Source organism: Glycine max, chromosome 1 (assembly GCF_000004515.6).
Source record: "Glycine max cultivar Williams 82 chromosome 1, Glycine_max_v4.0, whole genome shotgun sequence".
NCBI lineage: Eukaryota > Viridiplantae > Streptophyta > Magnoliopsida > Fabales > Fabaceae > Glycine > Glycine max.
This window is the reverse complement of record NC_016088.4, coordinates 46,673,559-46,695,105: the sequence shown is the minus strand read 5'-3', so window position 1 is coordinate 46,695,105 and position 21,547 is coordinate 46,673,559. Positions and strand designations below refer to the sequence as shown.

At 34.1% G+C, this 21,547-nt stretch overlaps 2 protein-coding genes across 4 annotated transcripts; both read right to left on the bottom strand.

The window, feature by feature from the left end:
- Nucleotides 1–5,731: 5,731 nt before the first annotated feature.
- On the bottom strand, nt 5,732–14,326 carry LOC100794880 (uncharacterized). Its single transcript, XM_003516389.5, has 2 exons — nt 13,944–14,326; nt 5,732–7,119 (listed from the first exon to the last, which is right to left on the bottom strand). Exons 1-2 carry the CDS (start codon nt 14,181–14,183, stop codon nt 6,019–6,021), a joined length of 1,341 nt encoding a protein of 446 aa, XP_003516437.1. The 5' UTR covers nt 14,184–14,326; the 3' UTR covers nt 5,732–6,018.
- A 1,043-nt stretch (nt 14,327–15,369) lies between these two features.
- On the bottom strand, nt 15,370–20,450 carry LOC121173914 (uncharacterized). 3 transcript variants are annotated; one of them, XR_005889545.1, is made up of 3 exons: nt 20,219–20,425; nt 16,291–16,395; nt 15,370–16,205 (listed from the first exon to the last, which is right to left on the bottom strand). XR_005889545.1 is itself a non-coding variant. In XM_041011753.1 (3 exons), the coding sequence occupies exons 1-3, from the start codon at nt 20,334–20,336 to the stop codon at nt 16,037–16,039; spliced, it is 360 nt and encodes a 119-aa protein (XP_040867687.1). In that variant the 5' UTR covers nt 20,337–20,450; the 3' UTR covers nt 15,370–16,036. The 3 variants fall into 3 exon arrangements, 2 of the variants coding, with proteins under 2 accessions (XP_040867687.1, XP_040867677.1); XM_041011753.1 differs by having other exon boundaries at nt 15,370–16,181; nt 16,291–16,387; nt 20,219–20,450; XM_041011743.1 differs by having other exon boundaries at nt 16,291–16,387.
- Nucleotides 20,451–21,547: the final 1,097 nt, after the last annotated feature.

Below are 21,547 nucleotides of genomic sequence, written 5' to 3'. Positions count from 1 at the left end.
TGTTGGTGGTGGTGATATTGTTGGTATATGGGCTTCTATCCTTTCCAACTATCAAGTGAAAAAGGCCTTCCTTCAAGTCATCCAAACCAATTGTCTTCAACGTGCTCATGTCCTGTATTTCAGAAGAAAATTTAGAAAGATCACTAGAAAAGGTAATACAACATGGGAAAGTGTATAATAACTTTGGGATAGACAAAAGATTGAAGCTAAAATCAGGAACAAAAAGAAAATTATGGATAATAAAATCTGGAGTGAATTTTATGCTACCCGAAATGTGGGCTTGGACAGTGGATCCATTGGGTAAATTAATCTTTACTGGTGTAATTGTAGAATATGTATAAAAATAGTCTAAGGAACAAGTTATATGGTTTGTGGCTCCAGAATCAATTACCCATGGTGTGGTGTGTGAACTAAGAGTGTTAAGTGTGTGTGTGTGGTGGAAATAGAAAAAATAAAGTGACTACCAAAACCAGAATTGTGAAATTGATTTGAGCTAGAATGAGTGAGGTTGGCTCGTGTAAGAGTAGTCTCTGAGCTTGCACCACCAGGTCCAGAGGATTTGCTGAGAAGATTCATCAATTGTTGGTATTGGGCCATTGTGATGTGAAACTCATGACCCTGAGCTGAGCTTTCTTTCTTGTTTTCTCCTCCATGAGTTAGGGTTGCCACTTCAACGCTGTTCACCGCACCTCCACCTGAGGAGGTTGTGCCGCCACCAGAAGCAGATTTGTTGTTAAAGAGACATGGGCGACCTGGGTATTTTGAATGTTCAGGAGGGTACCCAAACTTAGAGTAGCAAACATCACTGGTGTGACCAAGTTTGTCATAGTGGCTACATTTTGGCAGCATGGTGTTCGATTTCTAGAAGCAAAAATCAATGGTGTGATCGAGGTGGCCACAGAAGTCACATTTACGTGTCAATTTGGCCCCCCTGGTTGTGGGTTGCCTCGGCCTTTTCCAGAAACTGCATTAATGAATGGGTTTGAGTCCAAGTTGGGTTGGAATGTTGTCGTTCATGTTGGATGATCATGGAAAATACTCGATTGGCAGAGGGAAGAGGATCAAGCAAGAGAATATGAGAACGCACCATGGCAAAACGCTCATCAAGGCCTTTAAGGAAGCGGATGATAAGATCCTATTGGTGGTAAGTCTTTGCAGAGCAAGAACAAGGAGGCAAAGGGTGATAGTTACCTAGTTCCTCCCACAAAGACTTGAGAGTAGTGTAGTAATCAGTCACAAAGAGAGAGCCTTGTTTAAGAGCATAGATTTCCTTCTACAATTCAGCGACTCAAAGAAAATCACCTTGAGAGAAGCATTCACGGAGGTCATTCCAAATATCAATAGCATTCTCAAAGAAAATAACACTTTGAGCAATAGAGGGAGAAAGAGAGTTAAGCAGCCATGACATGAGAAGCGTATTGCATCGCTCCCAGGAAGAATAAATCGGGTCTGTGGGCTGAGGAATTGGAATAGATCCATTGAGAAAGCCCATTTTGTGCTTGAAGATAAGAGCCATTCGAAATGAACGGGACTAAGATTGAAAATTATTGGCAGTAAGTGGAGGAGTAACAATAACAGATGTGGGACTCTCATTGGGATGGATATAGAAAGGGCAGGCTGGGTTCTGAATGGGATCGATGAAGAAAGGTGGTGGTGGTGGAGTGGGAGGTGGAGGTGGAGTAAGATCCTCCTCACCAGATGAGCCGGAGGTAGCCATAGGGAGATGGCGGCTGAAACCTTAGAGGGCTCTTGATACCATAAAAGAAAATAAAGGAAAGGAGAAAAAGAGAATTGGTATGAAATTCTGTATATTAATAATAGCAATGATTACATTATTTATAGTCTGTACAATGAGAAAGAATGACCTAAAACCTAGGAGGATAAGATGGAATCAAAGCATATTCTTGTACTATTTATGGACAGCTCATAAATGAAATATATATACAAGAAAAATAAGAGAAGGGAAATAATGCTTTGATGTCATATATTGTTGTTGTTATGTGGTATTTAAGTTAGGATTATATGCTTTCTCTGTTAAACAGATAACGAGTCCACTAACATACTCTCTAAAATCCCTTCAGGGAAAGAACACCATGATTGAAACCTAGACATTTGCTCCTCCATTTTCCTCCTAAGAGATGTGTGAGAACAACACTAACTAGTCTCGACTAGCCATCTCATTTATGCTAAGAATCATAGTAGCATAGTTATGCATATTATTATACAGGATAAAGTATCCTGTCAGGTTGAGGAAACACCTCACATTCAAGCTGAATATTTTCTTTGACCATGTATGCATCCAAATTGAACACTTCTCTTTGGCCACACATCCGCATATGCCACACAATATGTCTAAATCATTAACATATGCAAATAACAGGTACCATCTGATCATATTATCACTAATAAATCCACTTAAAGATAATTACTTTATTAGAAGGACCTTGGTTGAATAAGACTCTCAATCAATTCTACCCCAAAGAATCATGGTGCTATCCTAAAACAATAAAAACAACTATTTGCTGCTTTGCCTTCACCATGAAAAAATAATTAATTTTTTTTTCTCACCATCAAGCTAATCCAAACACAATATAATTATGAGTTAGGAATCCATTCCACATGTCACTACTTCAACCAAATTTAATTCCAACCACTTTGAAAAGATGCTTACAAAATGGACAAAGAACCCAAAACACAGTATCAAATTACATGCTCAATTCATCCAAATTTCATAGAAACAGTGAAGTGAAATTGATTTTTCTTAAAAAAGAGAAAGAGAAAAAGAGAAACCAGTACGGTTAAAGGGCGAATAAAGAAGCCTTTGCTGAGTGCAAGGCCAATGCGAGCCAATCCCAAGTCGAGTCCCCGGCTGAAGCCTCCTCTCCATTGCGGTTGTCTCTTCTTCCGAAGCGCGTTTGGGGGAAGTTCATCCAAAGTTAATGCCTTTACTCTGTGATAACCATTTTTAATTTACCATTTACAAAGGATGGGTTTTTTGTGAAATTTGAAGGTGAACGAGAGAGGAACGGTTTCTAGGGTGGTAGAGACAGGCACTTGTTGCGTCCACATTATTGCAAAAAGAGAGGGAGAGAGTTGCATAGAGAAAGAGTTGCAAAGTGAAAGAAAGGAATAAAATTAAAAGAGAAAAAAAGGTTAAGCAATACCACTAAGAAAAAAAGAATTTACACCATCATTCAATCATAACTTACAATATGTTTTATTGACTTTTAAAATAATAATCATACTAAAATAATTCAAATAAAAATTAAAAAATAATATAAAACTGTTCATGTATAGATATTAAACTCAAATTAAAATAATAAATTTTTTGGACTTAATTACCAATTTGGTCCGCAAAGAAAGAGTAAAATAAGCCAATTTGATTCTCAAGTCTCAAAGAGACGTTTATATAGATACTTACAAATTATTCGTCTTTACATCGACAGCGACAATCAAACTCATGTCCTTGTGGGATATGTGTAACGTTCCTGATTGTCGACTTCTTGATGAATCACACTACAACACTTCACACACGGTGATACTTCACTCAACATCCTTTGGTCAAAATCCTTCATAGATAACCTTTTTTGAGACCTCATCTTCTCTTAAGATCATCGATTGCCCCCACAAACCGACACAAAATGTTTTAGTGTGTTTTGTCCTCACTCACACTCTTTTTGAAAAACTTCCTAGAAGGTCACTCATCGCATAACTAGTCCAAGTCAAACACGTTTAACTATGAAGTTCTTAAGTGATAAATTATCGAAACGCAAATGTATCTTGTTGGTATACGTAGTACCAATTAATTTCTTTAAGTCATCATCAATTGTACAGTCTTATACTTACACAATCTCTGGTTCCTTCTCATTCTAGTGTGACTCGTTCGAAGTGTTACAATATGAGTTTGTTCCTTCCCAACTAGACCAATATTTATCTGCACCTTTCTCCAATGAATCATATATGAAAGTTGAATACTAAGAAAATTCTATGACTAATTTATTGTAAAAAGAGGTGACTTATGCATTTTTAGAAAAATTAATATGAAATTCACTTAATAATTAAAACTATATTACAAAGTGTAAAAAAAATTTGTTATAGTAAGAAAAAAAGGATTTTTTTATATTATCATTCAATTAAAAAGTAATGTGAGTATAATTATATTAAAAGTATTGTATATTAAAAATTTGGCTTAATGAACTTTTAATCCTTGATCTTATTTTTTGGTTTAATTTAGTCTTATATTTTTTAAAAAAATTAATTTAATCTTTTATATTTTTAAATTAGTTTAAATTCATCCTTTCATCCACTTAAAATTAACATCGTTGATATTTTAACAATATTATCTTTAAAAACCGTCACAAAATTTGTTTTCTAGATTTTTTGTTCTCTCTCCTCTTCTCCTTTCACAAACCCAGATTCATGTTTCATCTTTTCAACTTCAAGTTCCATGTCCCTCGGAGTGCTTTATCTATACCTTCCATGGAATAACAACTTCCTAGCAATCACTTCCACAATGTTCTCATGGCTCGCAACACAACACAAGATTGGGGATTTTCATTTTGATTTGATTAGGGCTTCTATGATCCTGATTTTAACCAAATGCCCACCTGAGATTTACTTATGGCTTATGATTCCATATTCCTCTCCTTCGGTTGATTGTTTTACTTTTATCCATATTCCATGTTTTTATCCATATTCCATATCGGGGCTGGCTAGGTGGACTCTGATTTGTTGTAACCAGCAACAGCATCTTTGGAAGTGGATTTGAAGCGGCGTCTATGACAAAAATTTTATTAGTTGATAATGTAAAAATTTGTGCATTAATGAAGCATAACAATCAAACATTAAAAAGAAAAGAAAATTGAGAGAATAATTGAAAATAAAAAATATATATTTATAATTTTCTTTTATACTTTTAAATCATTACGAAGTAATTAATAAACAACTTGAATTTTAAACTATATGTTTTTATAACTGAAAAAAATTGCACGACTTTTTTTATTACTTTCATATACTAATATAACATGACTATACACTTTCAAGGACCCGAAAGGTATTTTCCTTTTAAATGATATTTAGCATGTTATACCAACCCGGGTCATTGGTGCTGTTTACCTTGTTAAACTAATACCAGCATATAGTTGAAGCGGGACATTTGTGTTTGGTAGGAAAGAGAAAAATACAGTAGATAAAAATAAAAATAAACGTTAGGTGACATAAAGTGATAAATAAAATTGTTTAGTCGAAGAAAAAATAGAAAAAAGACAAAAAGAGAAAGAGAGAAGAGTGAAAATAAATAAGAAATAATACAAATGAATCTCATTATTTTTAAACTTATTTTCTCCATACTTCTTAACCCAACATCCAAAATTATTTTCATCTCCTAAACCAAAGACCAAAGACAGCTTTAATACATATCATAAAGTATGAACCATAAACGTAAATGCTATTTTTTTAATACTGCAATATTGACACCTAATCATAATAAAATTTAAATTTAAAAAAGTAATCCGATTCTTTAGGTTACCCTCCTCCACTATCCTTTCACTCGTTAGACATACATTTTTTGTTACCAAAAATTTCCTGTTTAACTTGTTTCATGCTTCAGGTTTAAACCCCTTGCAAATGCAAAAAACATTTTTCTACACGTCATAACAGCAAATTATAATCTTATCAGTTTTCTTAAATGTTAAACTGCATTATGCTAACATATTCACGTTCACCAATCCAGTCCCAACAAGGTATTTTGCACATTGCAGTAACATAAAGGGTTTTTGACACATCCTAACATTCACATGAGCAAATCCTACAGTATTCAAATCTCCCTGACAGAATAAAATCCCGACAGATAATTAACAACCCTTTGGGTCCAAAAAAGTGAAAAGTTAAAGAAAGAGAGTCATTAAATATTCTTTGGTCCTACCAAAGTGATTGGAGCTTCATGTTCTGAAGGTTAATTGGTCATTTGCTGCACCTGAATTGGCTGCAGGTGTCAGCACCACCAGCATTATCTGAAGTTCACACCTGTTGTTTGGTTTCAGAACCTCCACCTTCAATTTGGGTGCTGACACTTGAACCTGGCAGCTCAGTTTTTGTTTCCCCAGAAGAATTTGTCTGCAACAACTGGGGTTCATAACTTGGTCCAGCCATAGATGTTGGTGCTGGTATCTGAGAAGCTATGGCACCTGTCACTGGTGCTGTTGCTGGAACTTGTGCTTGAGATAGTACGGTCATCAGGAGCTGAGCCAAAAGTACCTGTGGATCATTATCACCTTGTTGAACTTGAGCATTAATTGCATTAGACAGAGCATTGATGTCAGGTGGGTAAACTGCTTGAAGCCCTGAGAGTGCTCCAGACAGGGCTTGCTGCTGGCCTACTCCAGATGAAGCACGCCTTAGTTTTGATAAGTGTTTTTTCCCAGTCATATGACTCTGGTAAACAACTTGTGACTCACATTTAACATCACACAGCTCACATCTAAAAGACATAGTTTGTGCAGGCTCCACTGGCTTTGAACCATCATTAGTTCTCATGTATTTACCTCCTTTTCCTCCTTTCTTCTTCCGCTTCAATCCTCGGCCTCTTGCAGCAGAGTTATCCACGGTTTTCCCCTCGGGCACCTCAGCTGGAACCTCGGACATGTTTCCTACGTTATTCTGCAGCTGTATTTCCTCCTCATGATTATTGATTATAACCCCAGAGCCCATATTTTCTGTGGGGTGTCCATTTTTCTCGGACTCCTGAACTTCCTTAGGTTGGTCTGTTAAATTCAATTGAGAGGTAGGAATTTCCCCACTCTGTTGTTCATTTATAGCGTTGCGCCTCTGCAATTCTTCATGCACCCTCATATTCTTCTGATGTTTCTTCCCAACCTTGTGTTGCTCCAAGATTTCTGGAGAATTGCACTCAACCTTACAAATTTCACAACACACTTTACGTGGTGGTACTGGTGGTTGCACTCGAGCTGGCACATTAGAAACAACAGGTCCAGAAGAATGAAATGGAATGTGTCTAACACCCCCCACTCCATGTCCCCTACCATGGCCTCGACCACGACCGGCCCCTCTAAATGGTCTACCACCCCTGCCACCCCTACCTCTGTATTGAGATGGCCCAGTCTGTAAATAGGAATTAACAAAAGAATTCAAGCATATACTGATATGGTTACAATTATCAGGAATGCATGAACGAGGAATTTGAGAGGAAATTATTAGAATGACAAGATGTGCACACAAATTATTCAAATCACAAGGATAGTGATGTTCAGAGAGAGAAATGTATAAGAAAACAGACATGAAACTAAACTTTCAGTAATTCATCCTGTCCACAATAATCTGTCAACACTCAACATGATGAAATATAAGTCAATTAATGAAAAGCTCATGATTCCTAAAGCCTTGCAAATACTGGAGAAAAGAGTTATTGATGAATATAAAACGGATCAAGAAAAGGAAATATCTGGTTCAGGCAAGTGATAATAATCATGGAAAATTTTAAAACAGAAAGTCATTTTAAATTTTCACAAACATTAACAACCCTTATGGCCCTGAAACTGCTTCCCAAGAAATCAACAATTTCAAGTATCATTCCAAATCTTATATATAATCCAATCCATGTATCTTGAAATTAAAATTTTGAATATAAAGCATTAGCAAGGTGGGCATTCACTTGAAAAATCCTAAATCATAAATTCAATACAAAATTAAATGCATCCAGTGTTTGTCAATGGTCATTATAACAAAGGTTTAATTGGATCTCAAGCTAAATAATAAAATGGAAAATTAACTTGACAGTTGACTAAGCTCTCAGCTTCATAGCTTAACAATTTTAGTTTAAATGTGTTTCTTCACTTTTAATTTCCTAACCAATCCTTCACTTTTATTTTCGCATACAAAATACAAATTAGTGGTGGGTGCCTCATGTACCAAGCTTCAATTTTTTATTCCAAAATTTAAATGCAGACTAATAACAGCAACAGGATCCAGAATTCTCATAACAGGATTCCCCAAGTCTGAACTGAAAAGAAACATCCTCTAACAAATGAGAAAACAAAGTAAATCAAATAAAAATTATATCCAATGAATAACAAAAAGAACAAAGTTTCTTGTTCTAAACTGTGAGGCACTGCATTGTTACTTTGAAAGGCCAGACAGTTAAGAAGAGAAACAAGATGATCTGATGCCCACATCAGCTCTAAAGCAACCAGCAAAGACCCACCACCATGTGGCATTATTGTGACAACAAATATATAATATGAGCCACAATAGCTTGTGCTTATATTATGCAACTCCCGTCTTTATCTGGTCACTCTAGGGTGTTGTGGCCAAGTTTGCAGAATTCTCAACATCTTCTGAAGGTTTTAGATGAAAAGCTGAGGATATAATACCTAATCCAGTATCGATCTTTTGCCCAGAGAAGGTCCCAAAAGAGGCTGACGGAGCACCGCAAAGCTATTCACTATAAAAGCATGACAAATGTTTAAAAGGTAAGTGTTGCAAAATCTTCAACCAGCCTTTTCCGTTTACTTCTTCAAATATTTTTTTTTTCCTTTTTGGTGGGAAATATAGAAACTGCCATGTTGCTGTAGCAGTAAATATGCTGAATTGAGTCAAGGAGTAATAAACCATATTAAATGGCTTGACTTTGACTCAATCTATCTTAAATCATCTAGTTTCAGCTACACCAAAGAAACTTGCCAGAGCTAATTAAAAGCCCGAACTGATTGGCATAATCAATTAGCCATAGAATATAGTACAACTCTTTCAATGATCTCACTGGAGCAATAATAGATACAAAGCCTTTGCTGTATGTAATATGTCAAAGCTTGTTTCTATTAATCTTGTTTAGTGGCAGAGTTACAAGCAAAAGGGCTCAGAATGACAACTATTTTAAATAAATACAACTAAATAGTACTACCTCTGGTCCTTTATAAACAAATGAGAACATTCTTTTGGTCCTAAATCCTAATTATAAACTTTCAAATATATTAATTGTCAATTTTCTTTTATATCTTTCAATTTATTTTGAAGTCTATTAATGAGACATTCAGTCATTTCTCATGATAATAATTCTGAGTATTTTTGGAATAAATTTAAATTTATGACATTATTAATTACAATTAACAAATTTAATTATTTTTATTAGTTTTGATGAATTACATATTTGTTTCATACATATAGGACCAAAGGAAATATATACTACATATATGAATACTCAAAAACAACACAAAATACCCAAAATTAAAGAAATTTGTGATAAATAATAAATCACAGTTTACACACCATCACCATCAATCTAGGATCAATAAGAACAACGTAATGAAGTCAAAACATGTGAAAAAAAGAACATAACAAATTAGATTAAAAAAATAGCAAAATGTGGACCAGGAAATCTAAAGGAAGAAGAAAAAACAAAACACTGAAAAAAAGGCGATTTATGAAGTGTGAAAGTACAGAGGCTAAAATAGAGGTAAGTTCTTGTGGAATATTTTACCCAAAATAACCCTAAAAAATGGTGTACTAGAAAGCTGAATATGACACTTAAATGAGGCTACCTTGTAACAAAATAAAAAACAGTTTTCCCATAAGGATTCTGTAATCTGTAGGCCATCCCACTCCTGAGTAAAGTTAAGAGTCAAAGTTGTAAGACATAACCCACACACCATCCTCACACTCACCAAAACATTAGTTTATAGGATAATCACCAATATACAGTTTAAATAAACCAAAAAAACCTACTCGTTACCAAGGTTTTTAAAAACAATCTACAACTGCGATTTCGATCGCAACGTCAAGGTTTTGGGGGCATTCCCAACTGCAACACAACCACAATTGTGGCCACAATTTTGACTACAATTGTGGATGGAACAACAATTGTGATTTTCAATGGCAATCTCTATAATAAAAATGGTCAACAGTCACAATTTCAATCCCAACATCAAGGTTTTTCAGGTGGCAGTGACCACAATGCAACTGCAGTTGTGGTCACATCAGCCGCATTTGCCTGCAATGTCCCTCAATATCAAGAATGCAACAAAACCGCAACCGTGACCACAAAACCTTGCTTATTTATTACAGGCTGATGAACCCCATCTCTTCATCAAACACATCCCAAATTCCCTATCCACAGCCAATCCCACTCAAACACACAACTGAATCCCCAATTTCCTTAGGTCACAAGTCACGACCCACTCACACAATTTTCCTTTGATAAAACTTCATAAATAAACTAACAAACAAAAACAAGAATAAATGGAAATAATAATTACAACATAGTCAAGAATTGGAAGGATTAAAGGAAAAAAAATACCAGGGCGGGTTCAGGAGTGATGGGGTAGATGTTAGGAGGGTGAAGAGGAGTGAGTTTGGGTTGGAATTGAAACTGGGTTTGATATGCGTTGGGATAATACATGTATTGAGAATTGTAAGCATAGTATTGTTGGTACACATATGATTGATCGTTGGGTTGGATTTGGATCTGAGAAGGGTCGTAGCCATAGGAATGTTGCTGCTGGTAGCTGTAGCCTGAATAATCCATTGCTGTGAATGTGCAATTTGGTGAGTGTTTTGTGAGGGAAGAAAAAGAAGGAAGAAAAGGGGGAATCAGCGAACACAGGGTTGGGAAGTCGTTTCACTCACTCGTGGGCCATGGCGATGACATTTAGCTAGTAGCACGGGGCTAACTGATCTTAGTAACTTAGGGTTTCAAGGGAATTGGGCCATATGAGCCAAATGTTTTTTAGTGTTTTTTCTTTCGGTTTGTCGCACTTCAATGTGAGTCCAGTTTAAATTCTTTTTTATTTTTTATTCAAAACATAACATATATAATATAATAAATTAAAAAATAATAATAAATATAATAAACCATTTAAAGCATAACATATAATATAATAAACTACATAATAATAATAATAATAGTAATAGTAATAGTAATAGTAATAGTAATAGTAATAAAAGACTAAATAAAGCATAACAGATAATATAATATAATATAATAAATTAAATTAAATAATAATAGTATTATAGTAATAACAGAATTTAGACATATAATAGTGTCTTTAATTGTGTATTTTTCTATTTTTGAGTATTTATATGTGTGTGATATAAATTATGTATATTGTTTTCTAAACTTCACAATACTTTTGCTATCCCGCTCTAGCATTTTGGGATTGGCTGCTATACATCGCTATCTGGGGTTGACTACTTATGGAGCAGTTGCATACTAAAATAGGTGTAATAATAATTTTCATCAAACGTTATGTATCAATAGAATAAGTTGAATAGTAACTGTCATGTTGAGAGGTTGACAGAAAGTTGAAATGTTGAATTTGTTGTGTCAAGAGTATTATGTTATGCATATCTGTCATTAACAAGTGTTTCTAATATTATAGCTGATAAAATAAAGTGTTTCTAATATTATTTTTCATATTAGGTAAACTTTTATGAGTTTACAAGTTGATTCTGTGGAAGCTCCACGAGTTTACATAGACTCTCAAATTTGACAACCTTGACCACACCCATAGCAAATCACAGAAGTACCTAAACAAACTGCAAAATTCCTCCACCATGCCTGTCCTTCCTCTTCATTTAGTAAAGTAGATGGAGATAGAAAACTAATTGGGGGAGGAATTTGTTTGAATGGGAAAGAGAATTGGTGGCTAAATTTCTGGAAGAGTTACATTTGGTGGAGGTAAAATAGAATGAAGAAGACTCTTGGGTTTGGAAATCGAATGAGTCAGGAGGTTACAATGTAAGAGATGCTTATATGCTAATTCTTCATGATGGCCTTGTAGATGAACATGCAAACATTCTTAAACAAGTATGGAAAGCATCTATCCCATCCAATGTGGCAGCTTTTTCATGGAGCTTGCTCCAAGATAGAATTCAAACAAAGGAAAATTTATCAAAGAGAAGAATTGAGCTTGCGGATAATGATGACTCTTGTTCTTTCTGTGCTCAAACAGTGGAATCAACACAACACCTTTTGTTTAACTGTAAGTTATCTTCAGCAGCGTGGAACTATTATTTTAAATGGTTGGGCATAGTGGGGGTGCAGCATCAAGAGCCAACGAACCATTTTATCCAGCACAATTTCCAGGGAGTTGATTCGATCAGCAACAAAAGATGGAAGGTAATTTGGCATGCAGTGGTGGGGAGCCTTTGGTGCTTAGGAACTCCATTATTTTTAAGAATCAATCTTTGGACCAGAAAAAGGCATTCGAGATGGTAAAATTACGGTCTTGGCAGTGGCTCTCCTCAAAGGATACGTCTTTTAGTGCTTTTTGGAATGCATGGGAGGCTGTTCCTTGGTTATGCTTGCAGGAGAATCTCGTGTGATATGATCAAAGTGTTGGGGCGGTTATCTTCTTTGATGGGCTGGGCATTGTTATTGGGTTGTACTTGAATTATTTATACTGTTGTAGTCAGCAAATGTTTCTTTAGTTTGTTTCGGGGTGGGGTTGAGTTATGTGAGCAAAAGGACTCTAACTAGATCCATTTCATTTTGGTAACTTGGTCCTTTGACCTCTCGGTGTGGGTGTGCAAAAACTAGTTCAGTAAAAAAATCGAACCGAATTGGTTTTGAACTGTTTTAACTGGTTCGTTATTATATCCAAATAATCAAACTGATTTAGAAATTGGTTCAAAATCGAACTGGTTTTAAAAAACTGGTTCTGAACTGAACTAATTTTTAAACTAGTTTTTAAACAATTTTAAACTAGTTCTAAGAACCGAACCAGTTTCAAACTAGTTTTCGAACTAGTTTTTGAATTATTTTTTTCAAATAAAAAAATATTTAAATAAAAACCAGTTCGGTTAACCGAACTGGTTTTGTAGAAACAATTTGGTTAACCGAATTAGTTTTATAAAATAGTGCACTCATTTTTTCTTGAACTAGTTCGGGGAAAAAACCAATTCAATTTAGGTTTGGTTACAATCCGGTTCAATTCGAACCAGTTTTTTTGAACACCCCTACCTCTCTATATTCTCCTAGGTACCTCTGGTACCATATTAATATATTCATCTTTTTGGCTGACCAATTTTTTTTTTTAGTAAAGTAGATACAAAGGTACTGGTGTGAAATTGCAATACAATTCAAGCAGAAGCTTTCAGTCTTCAATACCATACCATTAATATCAGCTAAAGACCAAATTGCAATAAAAACAGCAAATTCAAGTATGGTAAAAGTTGTTATGAATACCACATAAGGTAGAATAGGAAGCTCAATATGGCACTTAAAATGAAGCAACCTTGCAACAAAATCACAAACAATTTTCCCATAAAGATTCTGTAGGCCATCCCACTTCTAAGTAAAGTTAAGAATCAAAGTAGTAAGACATAACCCACACACCACCCTCACTCACTAAATCGTTATTTTATAGGATAACAACCACCAATATATGGTTTAAATCAACCAAAAAAAATCCTACTCATTACCAATGTTTCAAAAAACAATCTACGTCAAGGTTTTGAGGGAGTCCCAAACTGCAATGCAACCGCAATTTTGACTGCATTTGTGGACGCAACAATTGTGGTTTTCGATCGCGATCTCTATAATAAAAACAGTCCACAGTCACGATACCGATCACAACCTCAAGGCTTTTCGGGTGTCCGTGACCGCAATTGTGGCCATATCGGCCGCAATTGTCTGCAATTTCCTTTAATATCAAGAAACCCGACATAACCGCGACCGCAACCACAAAACCTTGATCATCTATTAAAGATTAATGAACCCCATTTCATCATCAAACACATCCCAGATTCACTCTCCACAGCCAATCCCACTCCAACACACCCGAATCCTCAATTTCCTTAGGTCACGACCCACTCACACAATTTTCCTTTCAAAAAACTTCATAAATAAACTAACAAACATAAAAGAGAATAAATTGAAATAATAATTACAACATACTTAAGAATTGGAAGAGGTAAAAGGAAAAATTTACCGGGGCGGGTTCGGCAGCGGAGGGGTTGACGCCGGGAGGGTGAAGCGGAGCAGGTTCGGGTTGGAACTGAAACTGGGTTTGGTGTGCGTTGGGGAAATACGCGTATTGGGGATTGTAAGCGTAGTATTGTTGGTACGCAGCATAGGATTGATCGTAGGGTTGGATTGGGATCTGAGAAGGGTCGTAACCATAGGAATGTTGCTGTGGTTGCTGCTGGAAGTTGTAGCCTGAATAATCCATCGCTGCGAATGCGCAATTTGGTGAGTGTTTCGTTGAAGAAGGAGGAGGAGGTAGAAGAAGAAGAGGGAAAATCAACGGACACAGACTTCGTGTTCTACCGGATTGAACGCAGGGTTGGGAAGTCGTTTCACTCAACCATATGGCTACTACTAATTATTTTATGTGATAAATAGTATATTTGTGCTTTTTGCTATCTTTTATTATCTTTCAACATTATTATCATTTGTTAGTTATTTTGTTAGTTATCTTTCAACACTCAACCATGTCTTTTTTGTTATTTATTTTTTATATTTATAAATAAGTTACTTATATAGAAAATAATACACATAATTATCATTTGTTTTAAACTCTTGTATTTTTTTACTTTAAGTTATATTTTATTTAAACGCAAGAAGGTCACGTAAGAAATTCGATTGAAAAAAATTGTTCTTTTAAACTTATATTTCAATTCATATTTTTGTTCTCTCTAATTTCATTAGTCATACTATGTGTTTTGTAAAATATTTATATACTTATGTAATTATGAATTTAATTATTTGAAAGTCTTTGAATATAGAGTTTTATAAAATTTGTTGAAGGGCCCAAATAAAATATTTTTTTTGTAATTTATTAATAACTCATTATTTATTTTTACCATTTTTTGCCTTTTTTGTCAGAGTTGTATTATGCATTGGCAAAGCTTTGACTTTGCTCTTTTTTATTTTTTATTTTACACCATCAAATCTAGTTTTGTAGCTTTAAAAAATTTGGATGTAAATATCTTATGCGACTTTAGACAAGAAAGATCAAAAGAATTAAAAAAATATTATAACTATAAGAATTAAAATTGAATATTTTTAACTATAAAGACTGTTGCAAGTATATAAAGTAAAATGATAATTAAACCTAATTTTTAATACCCATATTATAGATTATTTGAGTTTAATATTTATAGACTATTTAGGTAAAATATTTTATATTATCAATCATAAAAAATTATGGTGAATATGACCTTTAAAATTATTATTTTAAAATTAAATAAACTTATCATACATATTAATTTATAATTGAATAATAATGTAAAAAAAATTACATTATAAATATAATAGATATATCAACTACTCATTTTTTCTTAATCAGCCAAGCAAGTATAATTATATAAACTGGGTATAAGGAGTTTTTTTTCCAAACAAAATACCAAAATGGGTGATCAAACAAACTATTCGTTTATCTTGGGTTGTTTTCGCCACATATGATAGGATGTAGGAGGTGGGGCAATGATCTCTTACATCGGTTATTTTTACTATCGATGTAAAAGAATATTTTTTTACACTGGTTGTAAAATTATTAACCATAGTCCTCCACAACACGATGTTCCTTCTCTTCTCTGCAAACACCAATTGCACCTCCACCATTGCACACAACTCCATCGACAACCACTACAAGAATGTTTAAAGCCCACTGTAATAGTGAAATCCCACTGTAAACAAATGGCTTACAATGGGCTACGAGTCTGTCTGTAAAAGTTCCATCCGTAAATTTTATCAACGACCATGAAGTTGTCTATAATACAATGGGCTATAATGGGAGGATATGTCTCTAATGACTGGGTGCGATGATATTGGTCATCATGATCAGAATATTCTTCATAGTCTGTATGGCAACGACGACAAGATTGAAGACATTGACTAAGGTCACTCACAAATGCTTTAAGTTCTCTAATGGTGTTGAGCATCTCTTCTTGTGTCTTTTGATGTTGTTCTTGTTACTCTTTCATTTTCTGTTCAAGTCTTTCATTTGCTTGTGAGATTTGTTTAGCCACCCACTCTGGAGCAATGGTTTGAGATGACTACAAGATGCTCGCTTCAGTTGTGTTAGTTATTCCACACCAGACCTATAATGGGAGGACATGTCTCCAGCTCCATAAAGACGTCCTTGAGACTTGCCTCCAACATCATCAGCCCACAATTTAACTCTTGATGCAGGGTTAATGGCATGTGTCCCATCACTGGAGCCTTCCTGCAATTTCTTTTGAAAGTCTCCCTAATTAAATGAAAAAAAAAATCAATACGTCACAGTTACTTTTTTTACTGAAAAATTAAATAATTTATATAACATGTTAACTTACATAGGTTTGTTCTGATCTCTTATCCACTTAGGTGTTGTCCTTTTTTCTAATATGTGTCTCTTTGAACACCTCATCAATGTGAGGAGGTTAGCCAAACCTATGCAACTTTAAAATACTTAGATATATAAGTATGTCATGTAAAAATCATAAAGACACTTATTACACTACTAAAATGCACCAGCACACATACACACACTTACTGCACTAGTTTAGCACACAAAATGCACCAAATTTAATGGTTCAGCACACTTAGGTACATTACTCAAATTTCCATAATGCCATTTGAGAAAATTATTGATAATCAAACAAAACAAGAAAAGGAGGAAAACAAAATCAAAATGAGGAAGTTCAATTTTTAAAGTCTCCATTCACATAACAATTCACTTACGGGTTCTTGCACCAACTCTCGTTCATTTTGTTCCTATTCTACTTGGAAACTAGAGCAACAATGACTATCCTTAGTTTAAATCATATATCATACACTAGACATTAGGAATCCCTGCATGCAAAAGGGAACAATATCAAAACATGGACTTTTTCCCTCGCTGTAACAACTAGAAATCCCTCAAGAATAGGAACAGAATAAAAATCCTATTTTTTAAAACTGAATCCTATTCTTTTTCCAAATTAAGGGAATATAGATACTGAATTAGTTGAAAGCATGGTTATTGAATCGAGATTCGAATCATGAACCGGAAGAGCTATTTAACACATCGTGAATCGAATCGTATTATGAATCCTAAGATACAAGAACAATAAAATTCATTGAAGTTTACATAAAAAATAAGTGACATAAGTAAAATTAAAACATAACTTAATATATCATATGAAACTATGAATTAAAAAGTAATCCAAGATCAAAACAAAATATTCCAATATCAAAATAACATAAAGTGACCCACTGGCTGCACAAAGTTAAAGTTTGAAGACCCTAAAAACAAAATGATGGCAAAATGGCCAAGAAGAACGTTCAATAAGATAAAATGAGAAAAAATAAATAAATTAAGAAACTAGGAAAAAAAAGTCAAATAAGAAAGAAAAAATAAGAGTTTAAATCTGCTTAGAAAAGGAGACAAAATAAATTGTAAGGAGAGAAGAGTCATGTAATAAAAAAATTGACAAGGTAAAGCTGTAACCGTGAAGAAAAAAAGAGAGTTGAAATCTGAATAGAAAAAAGATACTGATGCTTTTTTTTCTTCTCCCGCTTTATAGATGTAACAGCCACCCTGCCATTGATTTATTTCTTCTGTATATGGCAACGAAATTAAAGCATTACTAAAAGATAAAGGCTCTAAAGTCTACATATCAAGATCACTCTATTTTAATCAAAAAAAATTATGAGGGTCTTGCAGGTGTTTCAGGCCCAAAATGGGTGCTGTTATTCTGCACTTGTAGATCACTGTGCATAGTGGCTTAATTTTAGATTGATTTGAGAGAGAAAGGCTTTGGGCTTCTATTGAAAGGTAAGCAATCAAAGGTTCAAGGCTGAAAGAAAGTAGATAAATGATAACTACTAAATAATTGTATTTTGATAATAGAAAATTAAGTAAAATTATCTTTAAAAATAATTATTTAGTAGTTATTTGTGTTTAATTGTTAAAAATTGATGTTTGGTCAAATTTTGGCTGCAAATATAAAAACTGGAGGGGCTAAAAGCAAAAAAATGAAAAAATAACGAAGAAAAGAAGAAATCTGCAACAAGCTCCAACCCAGATGCCTCGCTTAGCGCGCAGCTCGCGCTGAGCGCGACTAAAGATACAGGCACTAAGTGAGGACATTAAACACGAGATTCAGCACCCGCGCTAAGCGAGCAACAAGCGCTAAGTGGACAAAACAGAAACTAAACATGTTAAACGAGATGAGCTCGCTAAGCGCGCGATCCAATGTGCACTAAGCGAGGAAGGACGCGCTAAGCGAGCCTACAAAGACCCAAAGCCCACTTTAATAGCTAGAAATAGAGAGTCAGGCCAAGGGGAAAGACACCACCCTCAACAACCCCGGAGACTCAAAGTTCTACAATGAATACATCCTAAGACTGAGTATCTCTAATAGGGAAAATCATTTACTCCCTTCCTTTCTTTCACCCCTCTTATTCCATCAGTTCTTGTATCTCATCCATTGTAAAGTCCTCAATGGCCATGAGTGGCTAATACCATAGTTAGGGTCAGACAAACCTAAAAGTCAAGTGATGTATGATGTACTCAGTATTTATCAATGCAATACTAGGTTTTTCTTATCATATTATCTTTTATGTTTATCTTTTCATGCATTATTCATCTTTTCATTCTTTTATGGATTAGGTGCTCGGAAGAGAATAACTTTTAGATAAGATTTAAAGTATGCATGCATCAGGTTTAGGGGTTAGATACTCGGAAGAGGAACTTCTAATAGAACAAAAAGAAAAAAATTTCATAAGGAAGTCATTGTTAGACATAGAATGATAATTTTATGCCCATGCATTTTTGCAAACATCTAGAATTCAAACTTCATGCATTTTATTTGTTGAATCTTTTCAAAGGAATTTGGGAGATAGATAAATAAGATAGGTTTGTTATCGTGAGGAATGAGGGGTAAGTAAATGAATAGATGTTGGTAGGATAAAATCACCTGAATTGATAAAGAAAAATCATAAAATCATACATCATATGCAAAGAGGGCATGCTAGATCCCAACAACATCATCACTTTAATTTTCCTATCTTTTACTTTTCTTATCCTAGTTTTTATCTTCCATTTTATTTAATCTTTATCATCTTTTAATTCAAATCTTTTATTTTTTTTTTTCATCTTCTATTTTTATCTTTAAATCTTTTATCTTTTCTTTTAAATCTTTATCTTATCTTCTATCTTTTTTTTTATCTATTCTTCATCTATTACTTTTAATTTGGGTTTGCATTAATCTAAGTACAAACAAAGTCCATGTAGATTCGACACTCGGACTTTCGAGTACTTTATTACTTGTGACAAATTTGGTACACTTGCCAACAAGTTAACAATAAATAAACTAGTCTTAGGAGCTCCTACTATGAGGTGTCAAATGAAGGTGAAACTTGCTCGAATGATGCAAAATCACTTGCTTGTGAAGAAGCTCACAAAATCTCTTGCAAGTTGGGAGGCTCTGACCTTGTTTTTGGAATTGCAAGCTAAGCTGGTTTAGTAGCTAGCCTTTCTCGCCCTTCTTATATTCCACAATTCGACAATCATCATCATGCCTAATTGCCTCTTGTTGTAAAGGGAGAAAGAAGATTCACATCATCAGATTCATCATTTGAGGTTTTGAAAGAGAAGAAAAGTGAAAGCAACGTTCTGTCTTTTTATGCTAATAGTGAGTCGGGAATCTGAGGGCGAGCCCTGGTGCAGCGGTAAAGTTGTGCCTTGGTGACTTGTTGGTCATGGGTTCGAATCCGGAAACAGCCTCTTTGTATATGCAAGGGTAAGGCTGCGTACAACATCCCTCCCTCATACCTTCGCATAGCGAAGAGTCTCTGAACAATGGAGTACGAAGTTTTTTAATGAATCGGGAATCTGTAGTAGTAGTAGTAGTTAATAAATGCATAGAGCAAAGAACAATGCCAATTACTTGATTCCTTATACAACATTGCCTAATCTCGATAAATATTGCTTTCCATTGTCAACATTCAAATCCAATCCACCAATTTCTAAAGCTTCACCCTCTAAAAATCCCCTAACACTAATCTATATTATCTCGGGTTCTCTGCTATCATGCATTAGTGCATCACAAATCCTCTCCCCTACCTCCTCACAGAGACAGTTCAAATGCCTAAATACACACGCTATTTTCAAATAACACGAATTCAACCTTTCAAAACAGCAGAAATCAACACATGCCTGACATTGACAACACAATTTTTCTTTGCACTACACAGAAAATGATAATTTAAAAATGAATTTTTGTAATAATGGCTAACCAGGTTTTTTCGAAGTTATGAGGGATTTGTGGTGGCGCTCCGAGGTGTGCAGTGGTGGCGCGGTGTTGATTGTAGCTGCTCTGCCTCGGCGCGACGGGAACCCTGTCATCTGCCACATGTGACTGTCGTTGATGAGCTACGGGAACTCCAAGACCGTCGTCGTTGCCGAGTGAGTGAGTGAGAGAGGGAAGTTTGTTTGTTTTCTTAATTTTAATTAATATATTAAAAAAATTACAGTGGGTTTAACCCACTCTAAACTTTATGTTAATTACGCTGGGCTAAGACCACTATAAACAAAAAACAGTTCACTAATTTTAGAAAAGTTAAAAATAAAATACAGTGGGTTTAACCCACTGTAATACTTATTTTCATTATAGTAGGCTATGTCTACTATACTTCCTATTCCATTATTGTTGGAAAAGCCGACCATAATGACATTAGTCAAGAAAAAAAAATATTTAATAATTTGTAATTGGTAAAAACCAACAGTAAAACTCAGGGTAACTTCAATGACGGTTAGACTCATTGTATCATGTTGTTATTATCTATACTATAGCCGTTTGTAATTCATTGAGGGTTAAACCCACCCTAAGTTGTTTATATTACAGACAAACTAATGGTTTACGGTAAAAAGTTCATTGTAATAGAAATATTCTTGCAGTGTGTAATATCACATTAGAGTTAATAATTTTTTATTAAATTTTTTTAATGATTAATAATTTATTTAATATATAATTAATCTAATAATTCTATTAATTATAATGATTAGTTAATAATTTATCAGGAATTAAAATTATAAATTTATATAACATAGGGAATTAAATATTTCAATTAAACGAGGTTATTTGAAAAATTGAAAAATTAGATGAATAAAATTACAATTTAGTCTTATTTTTTTAATACTTTATGTATTTTTTTATTTTCAGTTTAAATTTTTGCAATTTTTTATTTATTTATTTTACACATTTTTTAGTTTGGTCAGGCAAAATTGTGTACATGGGTTTAAAATATAGTTTTAACATGTAATATTCTTTCATATTTCATTAAATGTAAAAAATCATATAATTAATTTTTTTTTAATATATTTCATCAAGCAAGCTTATTTTAACATCTAATATAATTTCAAAATATAAATAAATGTTGACTCTCAAAAGTGCATACCAGAATATTTAATTTATCTAAAATTTAACTTGAATAATCATTAAAATAATATCACATAATTCGAGAGTACCACAAGATGTATATCACAAAGGAGCCAATGTTTCTTTGAACCGAAAGTGAACAATTAATAACCTTCCTTTCGAAAAAAAGAACCAATGAACAACTCTC

Coding starts and splice junctions, on each gene's coding strand:
- LOC100794880 (XM_003516389.5), bottom strand. CDS start 14,183: ATGGATTATTCAGGCTACAACTTCCAGCAGCAACCACAGCAACATTCC. Junction 7,120..13,943: donor CCGCTGCCGAACCCGCCCCG/GTAAATTTTTCC, acceptor TCCTATTTACAG/ACTGGGCCATCTCAATACAG.
- LOC121173914 (XM_041011743.1), bottom strand. CDS start 20,336: ATGTGGCAGATGACAGGGTTCCCGTCGCGCCGAGGCAGAGCAGCTACA. Junction 16,388..20,218: donor CATAACTTCGAAAAAACCTG/GTTAGCCATTAT, acceptor AAAGTTGCATAG/GTTTGGCTAACCTCCTCACA. Junction 16,206..16,290: donor AGAGATCAGAACAAACCTAT/GTAAGTTAACAT, acceptor TCATTTAATTAG/GGAGACTTTCAAAAGAAATT.